A 21449-nucleotide genomic window follows, 5' to 3' on the forward strand; every position below is an offset into this window, starting at 1 on the left:
CTTTCCCATTGCTGGTGTTATTGATTGTTATTTGCCTAGCTTTGTGTAGCTATACTGGCTGCCGTCGTCAACGGAAGGACTCCCTTTTCCCCTATTCTATTATACTGACATTCAACATGTTACAGCAACATAGTTTGATATAGCAGTTCAATCCATCAATAAACATAGGCCCAGTCAAAATTAAAAATAAATTTTATCCTCGTCTTTATTAGACATTTGTATAGTGTATAATTCAGAACATTTACAAGTAGCTGTCAGAGAACACTGTAGGCCATAGAACAAACAGTTGTAGAATCTTCTTTTGGTTCCCTACACATTTCACGGGGTGGAGTTGCCGTGGACAACGGTGCAGGTGAAGAATCTGGAATTGGGCTGTTTGCTCAGTCAGGCCTGTAGTCTTCCCAGCAAAAACATTCCCGCCGAGCATGCTGGGAGCCAGGAGCTAGACGCTGGTGGCGGATACCCTGTATCCTGCATCCTGGATGCTCGACTCAGCTAAACCCTGTCCATGGAGACCCCCAACGGGATTATGGGAACTGTGTCTCCCTCAGTATCAAGGTTGACATGACAACTATAAACAATGATTCTTATAAACAAAAAATGATTTTTTCAGATAGATTGGCTAGGATACACATGAGATGGTGTATGTACAGGTGCAAAAACATAGAATTGTTGGTTTTAATTGTTTTAGTCTAGTTTTAGTCTAGTCTGTTTTTTTAACATGTATAAGAAAATATAAAGAAAATAACATATTGTCTCAGAGCTTAACGAATTGCACCTTCTAAGATATATCAAAATAATGAATTCATATTTTACATTTTGTAGTGTTAATGTCTACACCAAATACATTCTTAGTGTTAAGTGTGATTTGGTTTAACCGTCAGAGTCAAGTTGAGTGTCAGGGCCCAGCTAGCACACAGGAATTCTCTGTTATATCACGCTGCCATATTGCAACTGTCTTGTCTCTTGTAGCTTCTGAATGAAGGCCTCAGACTCCTCCGTAGGTGCCGTTGTAGAAGAAGGGCTTATCTGTCACACAGTGACCTATGACCTCGGGGGTCCAGCGCTGGACCTTGGGCTTGCCCTCTTTGTCCTGTCGAACGATGACCGTGCTCCGGGACGCTATGGACGGGTCCTCGTCGAAGAAGTTGAAGGGCCGGAGGAAGAAGCCCACTCCGTTGCCAGGCGTGGCCGTGTTGGGGATGTCCTCCGAGTGGGGCACATGCAGGAAGCCCACTGTTACCCAGGCAACCAGGTCCTACACAGGTGACATTGTAAGTTAGTTGGTTGATTTATTGAGGATTTCAATTGTTTCGTTACATAAATAGATCTTTTTTTGTCTCGTCTTATCTCCATATGCCAAACAACAGGATGCCTGACAGGGTTGCAGAGCTGACAGGGTTGCAGAGCTAACAGGGTTGCAGAGCTGACAGGGTTGCAGAGCTGACAGGGTTGCAGAGCTAACAGGGTTGCAGAGCTGACAGGGTTGCAGGGCTGACAGGGTTGCAGGGCTGACAGGGTTGCAGGGCTGACAGGGTTGCAGAGCTAACAGGGTTGCAGAGCTGACAGGGTTGCAGGGCTGACAGGGTTGCAGGGCTGACAGGGTTGCAGGGCTGACAGGGTTACAGGGCTGACAGGGTTGCAGGGCTAATAGGGTGACAGGGTTGCAGGGCTAACAGGGCTGACAGGGTTGCAGGGCTAACAGGGTTGCAGAGCTAACAGGGTTGCAGATCTGACAGGTTTGCAGAGCTGACAAGGTTGCAGATCTGACAGGGTTGCAGGGCTGACAGGGTTGCAGGGCTGACAGGGTTACAGGGCTGACAGGGTTACAGGGCTAACAGGGTTGCAGGGCTAATAGGGTTGCAGGGCTGACACGGTTGCAGGGCTGACAGGGTTGCAGGGCTGACAGGGTTGCAGAGCTGACAGGATTGCAGGGCTGACAGGGTTGCAGAGCTAACAGGGTTGCAGAGCTGACAGGGTTGCAGATCTGACAGAGTTGCAGATCTGACAGGGTTGCAGGGCTGACAGGGTTACAGGGCTGACAGGGTTGCAGATCTGACAGGGTTGCAGGGCCGACAGGGTTGCGGAGCTGACAGGGTTGCAGTACTAACCTGGTTGACGATGTTTTCATTGTTGCGGATGTAGTCCTCAAAGGACACCACCGGTTCCCAGGGATCGTTCTGAGTGTAGATGCTGCTGCTGGTGGCCTCGCTGTCCCTATGGCGGGTCACAGCCAGGGGGTACCTGCAGAGAACAGGAGGAAGACGCTGTTAATCCCCATCCTAAATGAACAGCCCCTGAGGCAGCAGGTTTGTTTACCAGGGGCAGCTGCAGGAGGTTATTACCTGGACCAGCTGATGCCATTCTCCTCCCTCCATCCGCGAGGCAGCACACTGGCCCCATGGGAGTTCATCTGGATGCGGTAGCCCTTCTGGTGACCCCACCGGTTCTTCTCGTTGGGGTTGTAGAAGTGGACGTAGCGGGGGAACTTCTTCCCGAAACGGAAGGCAGCGCTGCGCTCCGTCTCGTGCTGAGTCCGGTGCAGTCTGGACTGGACGATGAAGTGACTCGGGCTCCAGGGGTTGGTGAAGTTCTCGAACTTTAGGTTTATGGACTCAAAGCTGTTGTCGCGACCTGGTTTGAAACACAGCCAGCACAGCGGGGCCAGAGCGGGGTTAGGGTCAGTTTCATACAGTACAGTAGGTCAGCCAGCACAGCGGGGCCAGAGCGGGGTTAGGGTCAGTTTCATACAGTACAGTAGGTCAGACATCATTCGTTCAATTCCAGAGATTACGATTGGCATTTATGGCTTTCTCTGTTCATGTCCTCAATGTCATTTAGTTTTTTTAGTTCAGCTAAGATAGAGGGGTATTGACCCCAGGCCATGTGAAGGAGAATGGAATTCATCCACCCGGGTCACACAGACTAGTCTTGCGGTACCTCTTTATGGCTGTATTATATTGCCCATCGTGCTGCTGTGTCAATGATTTACTGTGGGACGATTGATCTTTTTTCCATTTGGGTCACCACATAGGAGCTAAATGGTCATAATTCCATGTTGGGCCAAAGTCTACAAGGTATTTTGAAATGTTATCTTGTTGTAGCCTAGTACTGTATGTCACTGGGGATCAACAAAACAGGTCTGTGTAACCTAACTCAAAACAAACTTGTTGTTTGTTCTAAATATTTATATAAAAGCATAGTATGTACGCATTACGATGACAGCATATTGGATACTAAGCAAACTATCGCAGCATTTCACACACACACACACACACACACACACACACACACACACACACACACACACACACACACACACACACACACACAGTTTATTTGATTGCAGCCAAGCACAAGATAATTGCAAAACTCACCTGCAATGTCGAGATCCACTTTGTAATGAATCAGGTGTGTGTGCAGGTTTCCCAGTACGTAGTTGTAAACCTTCGTTCCGTAGTTCAGCCCGTTGGGAGTGAAGAAGGTGGCGTGGATGTAACCTGTGGCGCTGACCTTTGACTCCATCACACCATTCTGGTAGAACACAAAGTCCCAGATGTAGTCGTAGTTGTAGACGGTGGAGGTGGTCCTCAGCACCAGCACGTGGTTCTCCAGGCCGCCGAAAAAGTTGTAGCCCCCATGGAAGTTTCCGTTGTAGTGCCGGCGCAGAGGCATTGCGGTGGTCATCTCGAAGATGCAGAGTGCGTTGCGGTAACGCACCGGCTTGTCCGTGTCGTAGTAGTGATACAGGTCCACAAAGGTGGCGATCTCCGGACAGTCGATGCCCGGCGCCAGCTCGTAGTCCGTGGTGCCCATGGCCCAGCCGGCGTCGATGTACTTGGTCTGCATCGCGGCAGGAGTGTCGCCCGCGTAGAAGGCGATGGCTTCCTGGAGGCTGACCTCGTAGGCGATCCTCTCTCCGTTGAAGCGCAGGTCGAAGATCTGCAGGCCGGCCGAGGAGCGCACTCGGTAGGCGAACGACCAGCCGGCGTATTCGACAAAGTTCCCATCGAGGTGATAGCGCTTTCCCTGAGGCTCCACCAGCTTGGGCCCGTGGATGTTGGTGGGCGTGTTGCTATGGCCACGAGGAATGAAGGTGGAGTAGAGGTCCTGGTCGTCATGGTCTGGAAGTTGAGCCTTTTCCAGGGTTCCCTTCTCGTATCTCTCCATCAGCTGCTCAGTGCTGTCAAAGTACTGGCCGTTGTACCACACCTTCTCCACAGTCCACCTCTGCGGGTCCAGATCTATGTGGTTGATCAGAACCTCAAACCCGACTGGATGGATGAAGTATCCCTCTACAAACTTCTGCAGCATGACCCAGGAAATTCTCTGGCCAGGGCCCAGCCCGCGGGGGGCAATGTCTGAGAAGGTCAGGCAGCGGTTGGTGCAGTTTGTGAAGGAAAAGCCGTCTGTGGTCTCCAGCAAGAGCTTGTGAACCTTGGAGGTGATCTTATGCAGGAAAGTGATGATGTGCTCGTATTCTACCGACGTGATGGGTCGCGACTCAAACCGAATGGGACGATTTCCCTTGAAGGTCCTCTCTGTGTGAGACTTTGGGAAAGGCAGGGGACTGACAATGTACTCAGTAATGTTGGGCTGGGCCTGGTTTCCAAACTGGACCACAACACGGGCCTGTCGCTGGGGTTTGGCCTGACCACGGTCCAGTGCCCTCAGGGCCTCGTGTTTCCTGGGGACTTGTAGCTCGATCATCAGGATGCTGTTCTTCTTCAAGGCCTTGCCACGGGCGAAGGTTAGCCCCAGTTCCGGAGCGCCATGGAGGTAGTCTCTGACGGACCGTATCTCTCGGGGGGTGAGGTCAGCAAACATGGAGGCGCCGTGGTGCGCCCAGTCCCGTCCTCTCGAGGCTAGGCAAGGGCCCAGAGAGACCAGCAGCAGGAGATAGCAGAGCCTCATGGTCGGGTCTACAGAGATACAACAAAATAATATGTCACCGCTGTAGTGTTAACCATCTGCTTCTTCCTGGGTTAAATGATACAGTATATTACAGAATTAGGTTTGTTGACACTTTTTTCTTAAAAGTTTAGGGAGAAAGCCTGGGCTGAGGTCACGGCGTATGTCCGTCATTCAGCTTCATACGCTGGAAAGAAAAACATGGTAGGTATGGAGTCCAGGCAGAGTGGAACAGTCCCTCATGAGAAGTAACATTCCCCTGTGCTGTCCCGGGACCCCCACCCCGGTACTGGCCAAGCCCAGCCCTCCACCAGCCCTCCTCCCAAGCCTCCGCCCTCTCTCTGGGCCTCTCTCTAGCGCTAACAGCGTGGAGCAGCAGGGGTCCTCTGGCCATGTTGTCCTTGCCCCAGTTGTGTTTATGTTGCTTGCTTATCTAGCCTGTCCCAACTCCCCTCCCCGTCAGGTCAGCTCTGTGGGACTGCCCTCCACACACCAAGCCAACTGGACAAGAATGTCACGCACATTTTCAGGTTTTTCTCATTCGCTGTCCTTGATTTTGCAACATGTTTATGTAACATTTAGATTGTAGAAAGAAGAAAGGGCTTGCTACAAGCTTTCCCTGAAACGTGCATTTGTATGTGGGTGAGGCAGTGAATCAGACTTACCTATGGTATGCACTTCAAATGTTGAAGGGTCCTCCTGCCGTTAGCCCTTGGTTAGAACAAAACGTTGCTTTGTCCAACAGAACCTCAAGCGGTTGTGCCCGTTCCTTGGCTGCTCCAATGACAGAAAAGTGCTCTAATAAAATGTCTCAATGAGCAGCGGCTTATATCTAACCTCCTACTTCGCAGGCTTCACAGGAAGGGAACATGATTGGTCAACAAGGTGTTGTAACTTAATAGATGATTAATGAGAGAGAGCTGGGATCAGAGAATGGAACAAACATGATGTAATTTCTGTCTTTGACTTGGATCTCACCGAGATGTTGCAACAGAGATATCTGTTTGGATTCAGATTTGGAGAGAAAAAAGAGGCTTTACTGTATTTGTACCTCCAAAAAGTGGTTTGATGTAGAGTGCTTGATGTCGATTTATATATATATATATATATATATATTTGTTTTAGTCTAGTTTATTGATTTATTTGATTCACAGACATTGTACATTAATCAACAATTTTACAATTGTAAATGTGCCAGGATTAGCAAACTCATTTTCACCTGTAGTCCCTGGCCTGATGTTAAAGCAACCTAAGAAGGATCAAGGCATTAAAACAATAGTGACAATTAAAAACATACAGCAAAGTATAAACACAACAAGGCAAAACAAGCAAAGCAGGACAGAAACAGAGCACATTTAAACACATAATGCAGAGGTATACACACTTGAGACAACAATTACAGACATTAGACTTAAACACATAAAACAGAGGTATCCACACTTGAGACAACATTTACATACATAAGACTTAAACACATAAAACAGAGTTATCCACACTTGAGACAACATTTACAGACATTAGACTTGAACACATAAAACAGAGGTATCCACACTTGAGACAACATTTACAGACATAAGACTTAAACACATAAAACAGAGGTATCGACACTTGAGACAACATTTACAGACATAAGACTTGAACACATAAAACAGAGTTAACCACACTTGAGACAACATTTACAGACATTAGACTTAAACACATAAAACAGAGGTATCCACACTTGAGACAACATTTACAGACATTAGACTTGAACACATAAAACAGAGGTATCCACACTTGAGACAATATTTACAGACATAAGACTTAAACACATAAAACATAGTTATCCACACTTGAGACTACATTTACAGACATTAGACTTAAACACATAAAACAGAGGTATCCACACTTGAGACAACATTTACAGACATTAGACTTAAACACATAAAACAGAGGTATCCACACTTGAGACAATATTTACAGACATTAGACTTAAACACATAAAACAGAGGTATCCACACTTGAGACAATATTTACAGACATAAGACTTAAACACATAAAACATAGTTATCCACACTTGAGACTACATTTACAGACATTAGACTTAAACACATAAAACAGAGGTATCCACACTTGAGACAACATTTACATACATAAGACTTAAACACATAAAACAGAGTTATCCACACTTGAGACAACATTTACAGACATTAGACTTTAACACATAAAACAGAGGTATCCACACTTGAGACAACATTTACAGACATAAGACTTAAACACATAAAACAGAGGTATCCACACTTGAGACAACATTTACAGACATAAGACTTGAACACATAAAACAGAGTTAACCACACTTGAGACAACATTTACAGACATTAGACTTAAACACATAAAACAGAGGTATCCACACTTGAGACAACATTTACAGACATTAGACTTGAACACATAAAACAGAGGTATCCACACTTGAGACAATATTTACAGACATAAGACTTAAACACATAAAACATAGTTATCCAAACTTGAGACTACATTTACAGACATTAGACTTAAACACATAAAACAGAGGTATCCACACTTGAGACAACATTTACAGACATAAGACTTAAACACATAAAACAGAGGTACAGTATCCACACTTGAGACTACATTTACAGACATTAGACTTAAACACATAAAACTGAGGTATCCACACTTGAGACTACATTTACAGACATTAGACTTAAACACATAAAACAGAGGTATCCACACTTGAGACTACATTTACAGACATAAGACTTAGGACAGAGCTCATAGACAACAGTAGCAACACAGGACAACATTGACACAATAAAACATGCATAAAATTAAAAATACGGTACAAGCATGCAGAGACAGATCAGCAAAGACTAAGACAGACAGATGCAGACAGACAGGGTAGGCATGACGAGGCTAGGCACAAGTACACACCTGGTTACTCAAGAGCCATCTCTGCGTCAGACCACTTTACAAACCTTGAATTTGGAGTGGATTTTCCTTTTAAAAGTGTAGGCTGAACCAGGGTGACCTGATTTTGACCTTCAGTAAACAACTATCCAGATGCTGTCACTGTCTGGTATAGTCACCCCCAGGGCCTTCCCAACAGGAGGGGAAATTAGCATTACAAGCTGTTTCTGTAAATATATTCCTTTGAACACTTTAATGCCCATGCTTAGTCTTATTGTGATGCTTCGTTTATGAGTCGTTTGTTAAGAATAGTCTTGTTCTTTGGGGTTTATGTTTTACTGAGTTGCAGGATTATTATTATTATTATTATTATTATTTAATTTAACCTTTATTGAACAAGACAAAGCCATTAAGAACAAATACTTATTTACAATAGCGACCAGGTAAAAGACAAAGCCTCTTGAGGGAAGGGGCTATAAAGGTGTCAAAAGTTATTTAAACCAACACAGTTAAAAGACAACAGCACAGACTTTCAACACAGTTAAAAGACAACAGCACAGACTTTCAACACAGTTAAAAGACAACAGCACAGACTTTCAACACAGTTAACAGACAACAGCACAGACTTTCAACACAATTTAAGGACAATGCTCGTTGATGAATCTGTCTTGATGAATCGCTAGTTGTGCTTACATAGAGCATAACTGTTGTGGTTTTCACATGCCATGATCTTTAGAAATGTCTTTCGAAACGAAATAGCTTCCTCACTTGCTTCAGCACTAATGCGCACAGTGCACAATCGTTGCTCCAGCACGCTGTGCGCATGCGTGCTGGAGCAAGTGAGGAAGCTATTTCGTGTCTAAAGACGTTTCTAAAGATCATATTACAGAGGCATGTGAAATACTACAACAGGCCTATGCTCTCTATGTAAGCACAACTAGCGATTCATCAAGACAGATTGGTGAAAACAACTGTTTCGCGGGAGAAAATAGATTTTTAGAAACTGCATTCTCAGTGCCCCCACCACCGCCATTACATGGATATACTGGCTCGCGCTGGATTTTAAATTTATTCTACAGGCCTCCGAACTACACCAAAGTTATCTTGGTGAGTCAAACGTCTTATAATATGTCGTAAATAAGGTCCAGGTTGTCAAAAACGAGCATTGTCCTTTAACAGACAACAGCACAGACTTTCAACACAGTTAAGAGACAGCAGCACAGACTTTCAACACAGTTAACAGACAGCAGCACAGACTTTCAACACGATTAACAGACAACAGCACAGACTTTCAACACAGTTAACAGACAACAGCACAGACTTTCAACACAGAGAACATTTCTAAAATCAAAGTGTTTTATCCCCCCAAGATCTGGAAAAAATCATTCACGCTTTTGTTTCGTCCCGCCTGGACTATTGTAATGCACTGTTTACCTCCCTGACTCACTCCTCTGTATCTGCACTCCAGTTGGTCCAAAATGGAGCAGCTAGACTTTTAACTAACACAGGGCGTAGGTCACACATCACACCTGTGTTGGCCTAACTGCACTGGCTACCTATTGGCTGTAGGATTGATTTTACGATTATTTTAATCACATACAGTATAAAGCATTGCATGGAATGGCCCCACTATATTTACGAGTTACTATGTCCCCTGGCTACAGTGCAAACTCAGAGGTCTCTTAGGTCTACTGACCAAGGCCTTCTTGCTGTCCCAAAATCCAGATTAAAAACTAAAGGTACCAAAGAAAGTAAGAGTCCGCACACTGTAGCTCCCATTTAGATTATTTTATGGACAAAAAAATAAAATAAGTGACGTTTCGAGCAACAACGCTCTTCCTGTCTGAGGACAGCAGCACAGACTTTCAACACAGTTAACAGACCACAGCACAAACTTTCAACACAGTTAACAGACAACAGCACAGACTTTCAACACAGTTAACAGACAACTGCACAGACTTTCAACACAGTTAACAGACCACAGCACAGACTTTCAACACAGTTAACAGACAACAGCACAGACTTTCAACACAGTTAACAGACTGCAGCACAGACTTTCGACACAGTTAAGAGACCTCAGCACAGACTTTCAACACAGTTAAAAGACAACAGCACAGACTTTCAACACAGTTAAAAGACAACAGCACAGACTTTCAACACAGTTAACAGACAGCAGCACAGACTTTCAACACAGTTAACAGACAACAGCACAGACTTTCAACACAGTTAAGAGACAGCAGCACAGACTTTCAACACAGTTAACAGACAGCAGCACAGACTTTCAACACGATTAACAGACAACAGCACAGACTTTCAACACAGTTAACAGACAACAGCACAGACTTTCAACACAGAGAACATTTCTAAAATCAAAGTGTTTTATCCCCCCAAGATCTGGAAAAAATCATTCACGCTTTTGTTTCGTCCCGCCTGGACTATTGTAATGCACTGTTTACCTCCCTGACTCACTCCTCTGTATCTCCACTCCAGTTGGTCCAAAATGGAGCAGCTAGACTTTTAACTAACACAAGGCATAGGTCACACATCACACCTGTGTTGGCCTAACTGCACTGGCTACCTATTGGCTGTAGGATTGATTTTACGATTATTTTAATCACATACAGTATAAAGCATTGCATGGAATGGCCCCACTATATTTACGAGTTACTATGTCCCCTGGCTACAGTGCAAACTCAGAGGTCTCTTAGGTCTACTGACCAAGGCCTTCTTGCTGTCCCAAAATCCAGATTAAAAACTAAAGGTACCAAAGAAAGTAAGAGTCCGCACACTGTAGCTCCCATTTAGATTATTTTATGGACAAAAAAAAAAAGAAGTGACGTTTCGAGCAACAACGCTCTTCCTGTCTGAGGACAGCAGCACAGACTTTCAACACAGTTAACAGACTGCAGCATAGACTTTCAACACAGTTAACAGACAACATCACAGACTTTCAACACAGTTAACAGACCACAGCACAAACTTTCAACACAGTTAACAGACAACAGCACAGACTTTCAACACAGTTTACAGACAACGGCACAGACTTTCAACACAGTTAACAGACCACAGCACAGACTTTCAACACAGTTAACAGACAACAGCACAGACTTTCAACACAGTTAACAGACTGCAGCACAGACTTTCGACACAGTTAAGAGACCTCAGCACAGACTTTCAACACAGTTAAAAGACAACAGCACAGACTTTCAACACAGTTAAAAGACAACAGCACAGACTTTCAACACAGTTAACAGACAGCAGCACAGACTTTCAACACAGTTAACAGACAACAGCACAGACTTTCAACACAGTTAAGAGACAGCAGCACAGACTTTCAACACAGTTAACAGACAGCAGCACAGACTTTCAACACGATTAACAGACAACAGCACAGACTTTCAACACAGTTAACAGACAACAGCACAGACTTTCAACACAGAGAACATTTCTAAAATCAAAGTGTTTTATCCCCCCAAGATCTGGAAAAAATCATTCACGCTTTTGTTTCGTCCCGCCTGGACTATTGTAATGCACTGTTTACCTCCCTGACTCACTCCTCTGTATCTCCACTCCAGTTGGTCCAAAATGGAGCAGCTAGACTTTTAACTAACACAGGGCGTAGGTCACACATCACACCTGTGTTGGCCTAACTGCACTGGCTACCTATTGGCTGTAGGATTGATTTTACGATTATTTTAATCACATACAGTATAAAGCATTGCATGGAATGGCCCCACTATATTTACGAGTTACTATGTCCCCTGGCTACAGTGCAAACTCAGAGGTCTCTTAGGTCTACTGACCAAGGCCTTCTTGCTGTCCCAAAATCCAGATTAAAAACTAAAGGTACCAAAGAAAGTAAGAGTCCGCACACTGTAGCTCCCATTTAGATTATTTTATGGACAAAAAAAAAAAGAAGTGACGTTTCGAGCAACAACGCTCTTCCTGTCTGAGGACAGCAGCACAGACTTTCAACACAGTTAACAGACTGCAGCACAGACTTTCAACACAGTTAACAGACAACATCACAGACTTTCAACACAGTTAACAGACAACAACACAGACTTTCAACACAGTTAACAGACAACGGCACAGACTTTCAACACAGTTAACAGACCACAGCACAGACTTTCAACACAGTTAACAGGCAACAGCACAGACTTTCAACACAGTTAACAGACTGCAGCACAGACTTTCGACACAGTTAAGAGACCTCAGCACAGACTTTCAACACAGTTAACAGACTGCAGCACAGACTTTCAACACAGTTAACAGACAGCAGCACAGACCCAGTCCCATATGGACTTACTTATAAGACACATGTCAGGATAGGAACACGCTATTCATACTGTGAAGGCCAGAGTCTTCATCCCCCCATTTTATACTAATGTACAAGGCATGTTTGCCTGACACAAAGTCAGAGGTTATATGTATATGTGCATACAAATTTGGAGTCAGATATTATTAATTAGTTTATTCGCAGCAGTGAGTACTGAACTACAGCATATATCCAGGTTTAGAAATGGTACAGCCCTAACCCTAACCCTGTATACTATACTACTTAGAGAACAGTGAATGGGACTTCCAATCCCATAGTATCTTGTCCGCCAGTGGAATTGAAAACACCATGTGCTTTCCACATTATCTCTGGATCAACTAGGCTAACGTTTATCATTCAACCTTGTCACATGATACTATCTCCTATTAATGTTTAAATGCATGCAATAAACCTCATTAGGCAAGGACGACCTTCACCCTTTGATTTCCTTTGATTTCAATATAATTTCAGATGTGAGGTTATATAATATCATATACAGCAAGTGACTTATAAACATTTCATAACTAAAGATGTTGAATGAAAGTTATGTTGCCTTACAAGAAGTGTTCATCATTGTCCTGTTATTTACTGGTGTGCCACTGTTATCAGACTAAGCTAAAGTACTATTTGACTGGGCTATTGGGCCAAACCTACTGTGAACTGGGATAATGCTTCTCTGGGCTATTGGGCCAAACCCACTGTGAACTGGGATAATGCTTCTGTAGCTCCACCCAGCACGCCATGTTTTCACTGGCATGTGTGTGAGTGATTGAGTGAGTGAGTGATTCAGTTAGTCATTATTTTCATCAGTCATCATCCATCAGTTATTAGTAAGTAGGATTACGCAAAAAGTACCAGAGCAATTTCATGAGACTCAGTGGAGGGGTGTAGCATGGGCCAAGGAAGAACTCAAATTAATTACATTTTGGAGCGGATCTGAATCATGGGGTGGATCCACAAATTAAAACAAAACTTTGAGCGAAGCCATCTCCCCTTCAGCTCATGTAATTTTGCCATTGAAAGTAGACCCATACATACTCTGGCGTTGGTGTGGGAAAGTAGACCCATACATACTCTGGTCTTGCTGTGGGCTTTTCCTGCGAGGCAGTGGTACTTGAACTTGCATAATCCCCACGGGAACCTCCAAGTACCAAGTGCTTTGTGAAAACCTGATTTAAGCTGTGTGACTTGCATCGTGGGCGGAGGTATACAAACTCTCCCGAAACAAACTCTCCGACATTTTCTACTTGTGTCTGTCTTCAAGAATACTAACTATTCCACAGAACTGAGTTAATCACACAAATCACATACTATTTATTTATGTCCCTCATGCATTTGCATCAGGCTTTAACTACCAGATTTTTTGGATATATAATTAGCAGTGTGTTTTATAGTGAAGTATTGGTGCATTGAAGTACTTATATTGATGTATTGATTGATGGTAATTGTATGTGTTAGAGTGCAGTCTTGTATAGTAGATCTGCTGCTCCCACCCCCCTCCCCCTCCCACTACCCCCTCCAAGGGACCACACTGGAAATAAGCCTCAGGGCTTTACTGTGTCATCCTGGCCTGTTTTGTTTTAATGTGTTGATGTGTGGCTTGCTTAAGCAGAGCTGTATTGTATTTAAGATGAAATTCATCAAATAAATTCAAATCAGTCAAATCCCTCTTCGCTTGTATGCTAATGTGTTGTCTGCATAGCACACAGACCCCTCGTGTGCGTTCTCTCAGCAAACAGCTCCAACGGTTTCCCCAAAGTTGAATAACCTGAGTGACCAACCCACCATCCTCAATGGTTTTCCACCCGGAAACCAGTGACTCACGTTGTCATCCCAGAGAGAGCTGGGCCCAGCGTGGTTAAGATGGCAGACAGCGCAGAGAGCTGGGCCCAGCATGGTTAAGATGGCAGACAGCGCAGAGAGCTGGGCCCAGCGTGGTTAAGATGGCAGACAGCGCAGCACCCCAGGTGCATTGTGGTGCCAGCTGTGTTTGAGTCCCCCTGCCTCGGGGTCGGGGGTCAGGACAGGGATATTGGTCGGGTGGAACCCCCCTGTGCCCCGGCTGTTGACATGCCTGATTGAATAAACGCCCCCGCCATCTTCCCCTAAACGCATCCCTTTATAGGATTAGGTCCCGCACAAACACCTCTCCCTCCATGGAAGAGGTGCCAGTCTCCCGTGTGTGTGTGTGTCCCCTTCACACACACACACACACGTACACACACACACTCAACCCACCCACTTTCCTCGCCCCAAGACCTATGCTGCTATGTCCTGTACCATTGGAGGAGGCGGGGTCTCCGTCACAGGTCAGGTAGCGAATGGCGGCTCTCCCAGCTGTGCCCCACGGCCTCTCGTCCAATCATGTGAGCGTCAGATGCCACCGAAACGCCCTGAGAAACCCCCGCCCCGTCGTTTAAACAGTGTGACGGGGCCAGCACTCGCCCATAAAGCACCAGATCACCTTACTGCAGAATGTCAGGACTCAGACAGGGAGAGAACGGAGAATAGGACAGAGAGAGCAAGAGGATTAGCTGGTAACAGGAAGAGTGGTCATATTCTATATAGACGCACAAGCAAAGGATTCTCCATCTGGATCTACCTAAAACCACCCAAACCCAACTGAGTATGTTTTCATTCCTGTCTCGTTAGAACTCTGCTTGGTGTTCTTCAATACTTACATCCTAAACCGTTTTTTCCGTGTGTTGGACTTTTTAGGAGTTGGTCGTATCGGGTGCCATGAGGGCTCTTCTGCTGTCTCTGCTCGGACTGCGTGTGGTGATGGGCATGGGGTAGGTACCTGACAGCTCTGAGTGGGGTTAAAAGAATGCTACATTTTAGTCCAGATATAATCGTTATTCCTCACAGCGGTCGATTATCCACAATGGCCACATATGCTGGTTTATAAGATGACGTTCCAAATATAATTTCACCCAATGCTTGACCCCCCCCCCCCATCCCCACCTGATTGGACCCCCGTCCAGACACTGGTGCGAGCACGCCGTGGAGGAGAGAGTGGAGCGGATCCTGTCCCCCCGTTTGCAGCGTGAGGTGGGCTGCTCCGAGGTGTACCAGTTCAACACACAGGGCTGGCGGCTGGATGTGGAGAGAATGCGCCACGATCACGGGGGGGACGACGGCATCGCGCTGTACTATAAACAACAGGGTCCCAAGGCCTCGTGCTACCTATACAAGTGAGAATCGCCACTATGACCAGAAATGTATTATAATGTATTATGAAATATACACCCACTTATTTAGATTTTTGCCTGTATGGCAAAGAGCTTGATTGATGGATGGTGTGGTGGATGTGCAGGTTGTGAATGTGAATAGTATTAAGGATCTTTCTCCTGTGTGGGTTGGCTCCAGACCTGCGGAGATGGAGACCCAGAGGGTGAACCAGACGGTGAGGAGCTGCTGTGAAGGCTGGACCGGCCCTCGCTGCTCACAGGGTGAGAACAGCAACCAGGAAGTCTGCTAGCTGACCGGCTACACCAGCCAATCTCCATAGCTCTGCTGAGGAACCTTTATGGGGCTTATATTTCTCTTTCCAAGTATTTTATCTGCCATCTGTACATCTCTCTCCATCTCTCTGTCTCTCCATCTCTCTCTCTCCCTCTATCTTTCTCTCTCTCTCTTTTTCTCTCCCTCCATCTCTCTCTCTCTCTCCATCTCTCTCCCCCTCTCTCTCTTTTTCTCTCCCTCCATCTCTCTCTCTCTCTCCCCCTCTCTCTCCATCCCTCTCTCTCTCCATCTGCCCTTCTCTCCCTCTCTCTCAATCTCTCTCTCTCCATCTCTCTCTCTCCATCTCTCCCTCTCTCTCCCTCCTCTCTCCCTCTCTCTCCATCTCTCCCTCTCTCTTTCTCTCCCTCTCTCTCCCTCTCTCTCCCTCTCTCTCTCTCTCTCCATCTCTCTCCATCTCTCTCTCTCCCTCTATCTTTCTCTCCCTCTCTCTCTCTCCATCTCTCTCTCCCTGCCCCCCCCCCCTCTCTCTCTCTCTCTCTCTGTGTCAGGTGTGGGTGTGAGGGGTCAGTGTTTCTCTACGTGGAGTTGTGAGGACTTCCCCGGGGTTCATAACAGCTCTCTGATGGCCCTGGAGCAGTGCTGCAGCAGCCTGTGGGGCCTGAGCTGGAGGAACGCGTCCGACCAGACCTGCCTGTCCTGCACCTACACCCTCCTACCTGGTCAGTACCTGCCCTACACCCTCCTACCTGGTCAGTACCTGCCCTACACCCTCCTACCTGGTCAGTACCTGCCATACACCCTCCTACCTGGTCAGTACCTGCCCTACACCCTCCTACCTGGTCAGTACCTGCCCTACACCCTCCTACCTGGTCAGTACCTGCCATACACCCTCCTACCTGGTCAGTACCTGCCCTACACCCTCCTACCTGGTCAGTACCTGCCCTACACCCTCCTACCTGGTCAGTACCTGCCCTACACCCTCCTACCCGGTCATTACCTCCCTGTCCTGCTCCTACACCCTCCTACCCAGTCAGTACCTGCCCCCGACAATCACCCCCAATCGCCGCCCCCCGCCCCCCCCTCTGGCTGCCACTCGCTGTTGTCCAGTGTAGAATCTCTGTTGTCCAGTGTAGAATCTCTGTTGTCTAGTGTAGAATCTCTGTTGTCCAGCGTAGAATCGGTTTGAAAAGGGCACAGAATTAACAGGAGAGCACAGAGTTGGCATCGTCTACTCTATTGATTATTGATTTGCATCCTGTATACTGAGGGTAAATGTAAGGTATGTACAAATGAACACGTTGAAGCAGTGAAGGACAACAACAACAACAGCAGTGTATGATGTAATCCTTGATGCGCTTGTTTGTTTAGGTGTAAATGTAAATTAAGTCCCACTGACAACTTATAGTGTTTCATATTTTTTAGCAGAAATCTCTACTCCACAGTTAAGGTCAGTTCATAGTGGGACGTCCAAGTTTAGAGTCTGGTGCTTTCCCCGGGTGCAAGAGAGGTGTGAGAATTTAGGAATATTCCAAGTAACCCTCCACATCTGTTTTTCGGGTGTCCTTGACAGAGGGTCAGATTCAAAAAGCACATGCCGGTTTTCCCCCCAACCAATTACAAGACTGATGAATAGCAATAAGAATGATGCTGAACATGTATATATTTAGTATATATTTGTATGATGTTAATGTCTGTATCAGGAACTCATTCTTCCTTTTAGGACGATTCGTTGTGTTAATTAGAAGATTTGACAGTTGGCTGACGATGATGATTGTGACAGAAATTATAATACTAATGATCTACTATAACTAATACTAACTATCACTAAGCATCACTTTCCCCCTCTCTCTTCCTACCCCCTCTCTCTCCCTCCCCCTCTCTCTCTCCCTCCCCCCTCTCTCTCTCTCTCTCCCCCTCTCTATCTCTCTCCCTCTCTCTCTCTCTCCCTCTCTCTCTCTCCCTCTCTCTCCCCCTCCCTCTCTCTCTCTATCTCTCCCTTTCTCTCTCTCTCTCTCTCTCTCTCCCCCTCCCTCTCTCTCTCTCCCCCCCCTCTCTCCCTCTCTCCCTCTCTCCCCCCCCGCTCCCCCCCCAGACTCCCAGTCGTCCCCCGTGGTCAGGGGGGGTCTTCTGGGAAGCACCAGGAGCCCCCAGGCCTCGGCCACCTGCCTGACTTGGGGCGGGGCGCACTACCGCACCTTCGACAGGAAGCACTTCCACTTCCAGGGCAGCTGCACCTACGTGCTGGCGTCCTCCACCGACGCCACCTGGGCGGTCTACATCAGCAGCGTGTGTGGCGGACACGGAGACTGCAGCAAGGTGCCGCCGCTAACACACACCCTCACTCTGAACCTACTGTGGCAGCAGGTCTTATAATGTATGTAGTAACAGTAGTTGGAGTCACTTGACAGTGTGTGTGTGTGTGTGTGTGTGTGTGTTTGTGCTTCCTCCACTCAGGCCCTGAGAATGATGCTTGGACTTGACCTGGTGTCCGTTCACCTTCGGAACCTGACACTTAACGGCCTGTTAGTTCCTCAGGGGGAACCGCTCTTTCAAAATGGTGGGCCTGCTGCTACTCAAACAGCTGTTGTTAGTCTGTTTACATACGCAACACACAGGAGATCAACTCTCACTTCATTTCATCCTTCCCACTCATTTGTTGATGCTAACATTGCATGACTGAGCGTGTTGTAAACCCCATGGTGACCGTTGCATTGTCCAGCGTACACAATGACACGTCTTCCCCTCCCCCCTTGTGTGTCTGGCCAGGCGTGAGCGTTCATTGGCTGGGGGACTTTGTGTTTGTGGAGAGTGGTCTCGGGGTCAGGGTAAAGTTCGACATGGGGAACACGGTTTACCTGACGGTTACCGCAGAGCACTTATCCACCACCAGGGGGCTGTGTGGAGTCTACAACAACAACGCAGACGGTGAGGACACGAAATGCAATTACTTACTGGTTTTACAACCTCAGCTTGGATAGAATATTCCGAATCTAAAATCTATTCCGAACTGCCAGTCTTCTTCCGAACTATAACAGAGTTAATGAACTCTAGTAGGTAGAGTATTTATAAACTCTAGTAGGTAGTATATTTATAAACTCTAGTAGGTAGTATATTTATAAACTCTAGTAGGTAGTATATTTATAAACTCTAGTAGGTAGTATATTTATAAACTCTAGTAGCTAGTATATTTGATTGTTGTTAAATATCATGTAGCCTTAGCATTGATGAATTATAATATAATAATATGCACAATGCAGAGATGCAACGGCTCATCGCTGCATTATCTTCATCCAGCGGTTCTGTCTTTGCAGATGACTTCACCACCGTTACCGGACGCGTGTCTCAGTACGCCGCCAGCTTTGGGAACTCCTGGCGAGTGCCTGACCAGGGGGCTGAGGTAGGCGGACCCCCCGTTCTGTCTGACTCTTATTACGGGACAGACAGTAGGAGAACCGTCGACAGTATAAATCCAGATTATAATCTAGTTTGAGGAAGCCCTCCTAATCTCTGGGGCGCTCTTGTCCCCCGCGGTCGGTCAGGGCTGCAGCGACGCCGCCGAGCTCGGGCACAGCTGTGACGTGGCGGGGGACGCCCAGCTGCGCCGGGACGCTGAGGCCAGGTGTCGCCCCCTGCTGGAGAGCCCCTTCGCACAGTGTCATCACCGGGTGAGAGCGCCCCGTGGGGCCCCACCGCCACACACACACACACACACATACACAAACACACACACACACACACACAGACACTCAGACACGACGCTCCTGTGCCTGGGAGACCTCATGGGTATCGTCCCGGGGCCGCTGCAGGAACAGTACTACAACCATCCTCCCTCTTAAACACCTATTGTATTTTAGATTGCTATTCTGGCACTTTGCCTTCATCTTTAGATTATGCTCTTAGTCACTTGTTTTAGAAAGGAGATGCACTTCTGAGTTCTGGTGAGTAGTAGTACATTGGCTTTTCCTACGTTAAATGTAATTATTGTTAGTCGCTTTGGATAAAAGCGTCTGCTAAATGACTAATGTAATGTAAATGTAATGTACTGTAAAGAAATACAGACCCAGGAGAGACAGATGACATGCTTCCTTGGAAAGGGAGGCTTCTGTGAAACACTATAAGATGCCCCTGATATGTAAATGAATAGATGTCCCTGATATGTAAATGAATAGATGTCCCTGATATGTAAATGAATAGATGTCCCTGATATATAATGAATAGATGTCCCTGATAGGTAAATAAATAGATGTCCCTGATATGTAAATGAATAGCCAGATTTCCTCCATCTCTATTGGCCCCCGTGGAGAATGATATTTCATGTCTAGTGCTTCTGGCACACACGTAGTGTAGTGTAGCTGTACTTTTTTATTTATGCTCGAGAGGCACTGAGGTTGCCCTCATGTACAGTGATGACGAGCGAACAATACACAAACAATAGCAAACAATAAAAGGACAGATACACTGGAGGGTATATACAGTAACTTAAACAGGAGGGTATATACAGTAACTAAAACAGGAGGGTTTATACAGTAACTAAAACAGGAGGGTATATACAGTAACTAAAACAGGAGGGTGTATACAGTAACTAAAACAGGAGGGTATATACAGTAACTAAAACAGGAGGGTGTATACAGTAACTAAAACAGGAGGGTTTATACAGTAACTAAAACAGGAGGGTATATACAGTAACTAAAACAGGAGGGTATATACAGTAACTAAAACAGGAGGGTATATACAGTAACTAAAACAGGAGGGTATATACAGTAACTAAAACAGGAGGGTGTATACAGTAACTAAAACAGGAGGGTTTATACAGTAACTAAAACAGGAGGGTATATACAGTAACTAAAACAGGAGGGTATATACAGTAACTAAAACAGGAGGGTATATACAGTAACTAAAACAGGAGGGTATATACAGTAACTAAAACACCTCAACTCAATATTAGAATAGTAAAAACAAAACAAAAAGTACAGTGGGTGATGTTCTGGTCTGTGATATTCTGGTCTGTGGGGGTGATGTTCTGGTCTGTGATGTTCTGGTCTGTGGGGGTGGTGTTCTGGTCTGTGGGGGGTGATGTTCTGGTCTGTGGGGGTGATGTTCTGGTCTGTGGGGGTGGTGTTCTGGTCTGTGATGTTCTGGTCTGTGGTGGTGATGTTCTGGTCTGTGATGTTCTGGTCTGTGGGGGTGGTGTTCTGGTCTGTGGGGGGTGATGTTCTGGTCTGTGGGGGTGATGTTCTGGTCTGTGGGGGTGGTGTTCTGGTCTGTGGGGGTGATGTTCTGGTCTGTGATGTTCTGGTCTGTGGGGGGTGATGTTCTGGTCTGTGATGTTCTGGTCTGTGGGTGGTGATGTTCTGGTCTGTGGGGGTGATGTTCTGGTCTGTGATGTTCTGGTCTGTGGTGGTGATGTTCTGGTCTGTGATGTTCTGGTCTGTGGGTGGTGATGTTCTGGTCTGTGGGGGTGATGTTCTGGTCTGTGATATTCTGGTCTGTGGGGGTGATGTTCTGGTCTGTGATGTTCTGGTCTGTGGGGGTGATGTTCTGGTCTGTGGGTGGTGATGTTCTGGTCTGTGGGGGTGATGTTCTGGTCTGTGGGTGGTGATGTTCTGGTCTGTGGGGGTGATGTTCTGGTCTGTGGGGGTGATGTTCTGGTCTGTGATGTTCTGGTCTGTGGGGGTGATGTTCTGGTCTGTGGGGGTGATGTTCTGGTCTGTGGGGGTGATGTTCTGGTCTGTGATGTTCTGGTCTGTGATGTTCTGGTCTGTGGGGGTGATGTTCTGGTCTGTGATGTTCTGGTCTGTGATGTTCTGGTCTGTGGGGGTGATGTTCTGGTCTGTGATGTTCTGGTCTG

General features: G+C 46.3%; 2 protein-coding genes across 2 annotated transcripts in view; one reads left to right on the forward strand and one right to left on the reverse strand.

The window, feature by feature from the left end:
• Nucleotides 1-204: 204 nt before the first annotated feature.
• On the reverse strand, nucleotides 205-5705 carry aoc1 (amine oxidase copper containing 1). The gene is made up of 5 exons (XM_084461262.1): nucleotides 5577-5705; nucleotides 3378-4922; nucleotides 2346-2634; nucleotides 2112-2244; nucleotides 205-1258 (listed from the first exon to the last, which is right to left on the reverse strand). The coding sequence occupies exons 2-5, from the start codon at nucleotides 4912-4914 to the stop codon at nucleotides 989-991; spliced, it is 2229 nt and encodes a 742-aa protein (XP_084317388.1). The 5' UTR covers nucleotides 4915-4922; nucleotides 5577-5705; the 3' UTR covers nucleotides 205-988.
• Nucleotides 5706-14875: 9170 nt separating this feature from the next.
• Nucleotides 14876-21449, forward strand: part of sspo (SCO-spondin) — a gene marked incomplete at both ends in the record, with an annotated part of 80657 nt that continues 74083 nt past the window's right edge. The window contains 9 exons of the mRNA XM_084454546.1: nucleotides 14876-14928; nucleotides 15121-15330; nucleotides 15506-15588; nucleotides 16150-16320; nucleotides 17694-17917; nucleotides 18056-18158; nucleotides 18368-18526; nucleotides 18913-18998; nucleotides 19141-19266. Coding sequence (XP_084310672.1) covers nucleotides 14876-14928; nucleotides 15121-15330; nucleotides 15506-15588; nucleotides 16150-16320; nucleotides 17694-17917; nucleotides 18056-18158; nucleotides 18368-18526; nucleotides 18913-18998; nucleotides 19141-19266 — 1215 coding nt within the window. The remainder of the gene's footprint in view (nucleotides 14929-15120; nucleotides 15331-15505; nucleotides 15589-16149; nucleotides 16321-17693; nucleotides 17918-18055; nucleotides 18159-18367; nucleotides 18527-18912; nucleotides 18999-19140; nucleotides 19267-21449) is intronic.

This window comes from Borostomias antarcticus (assembly GCF_949987555.1).
Source record: "Borostomias antarcticus genome assembly, chromosome: 2".
NCBI classification, from domain to species: domain Eukaryota; kingdom Metazoa; phylum Chordata; class Actinopteri; order Stomiiformes; family Stomiidae; genus Borostomias; species Borostomias antarcticus.

What these genes read in the sequence shown, in the direction of transcription:
- aoc1 (XM_084461262.1), bottom strand. Translation starts at nt 4,914, where the DNA reads ATGAGGCTCTGCTATCTCCTGCTGCTGGTCTCTCTGGGCCCTTGCCTA. An exon ending in AGTGGATCTCGACATTGCAG is followed by an intron (nt 2,635 to 3,377) that starts GTGAGTTTTGCA and finishes GTTTCAAACCAG; the next exon opens with GTCGCGACAACAGCTTTGAG. An exon ending in AATGGCATCAGCTGGTCCAG is followed by an intron (nt 2,245 to 2,345) that starts GTAATAACCTCC and finishes TGTTCTCTGCAG; the next exon opens with GTACCCCCTGGCTGTGACCC.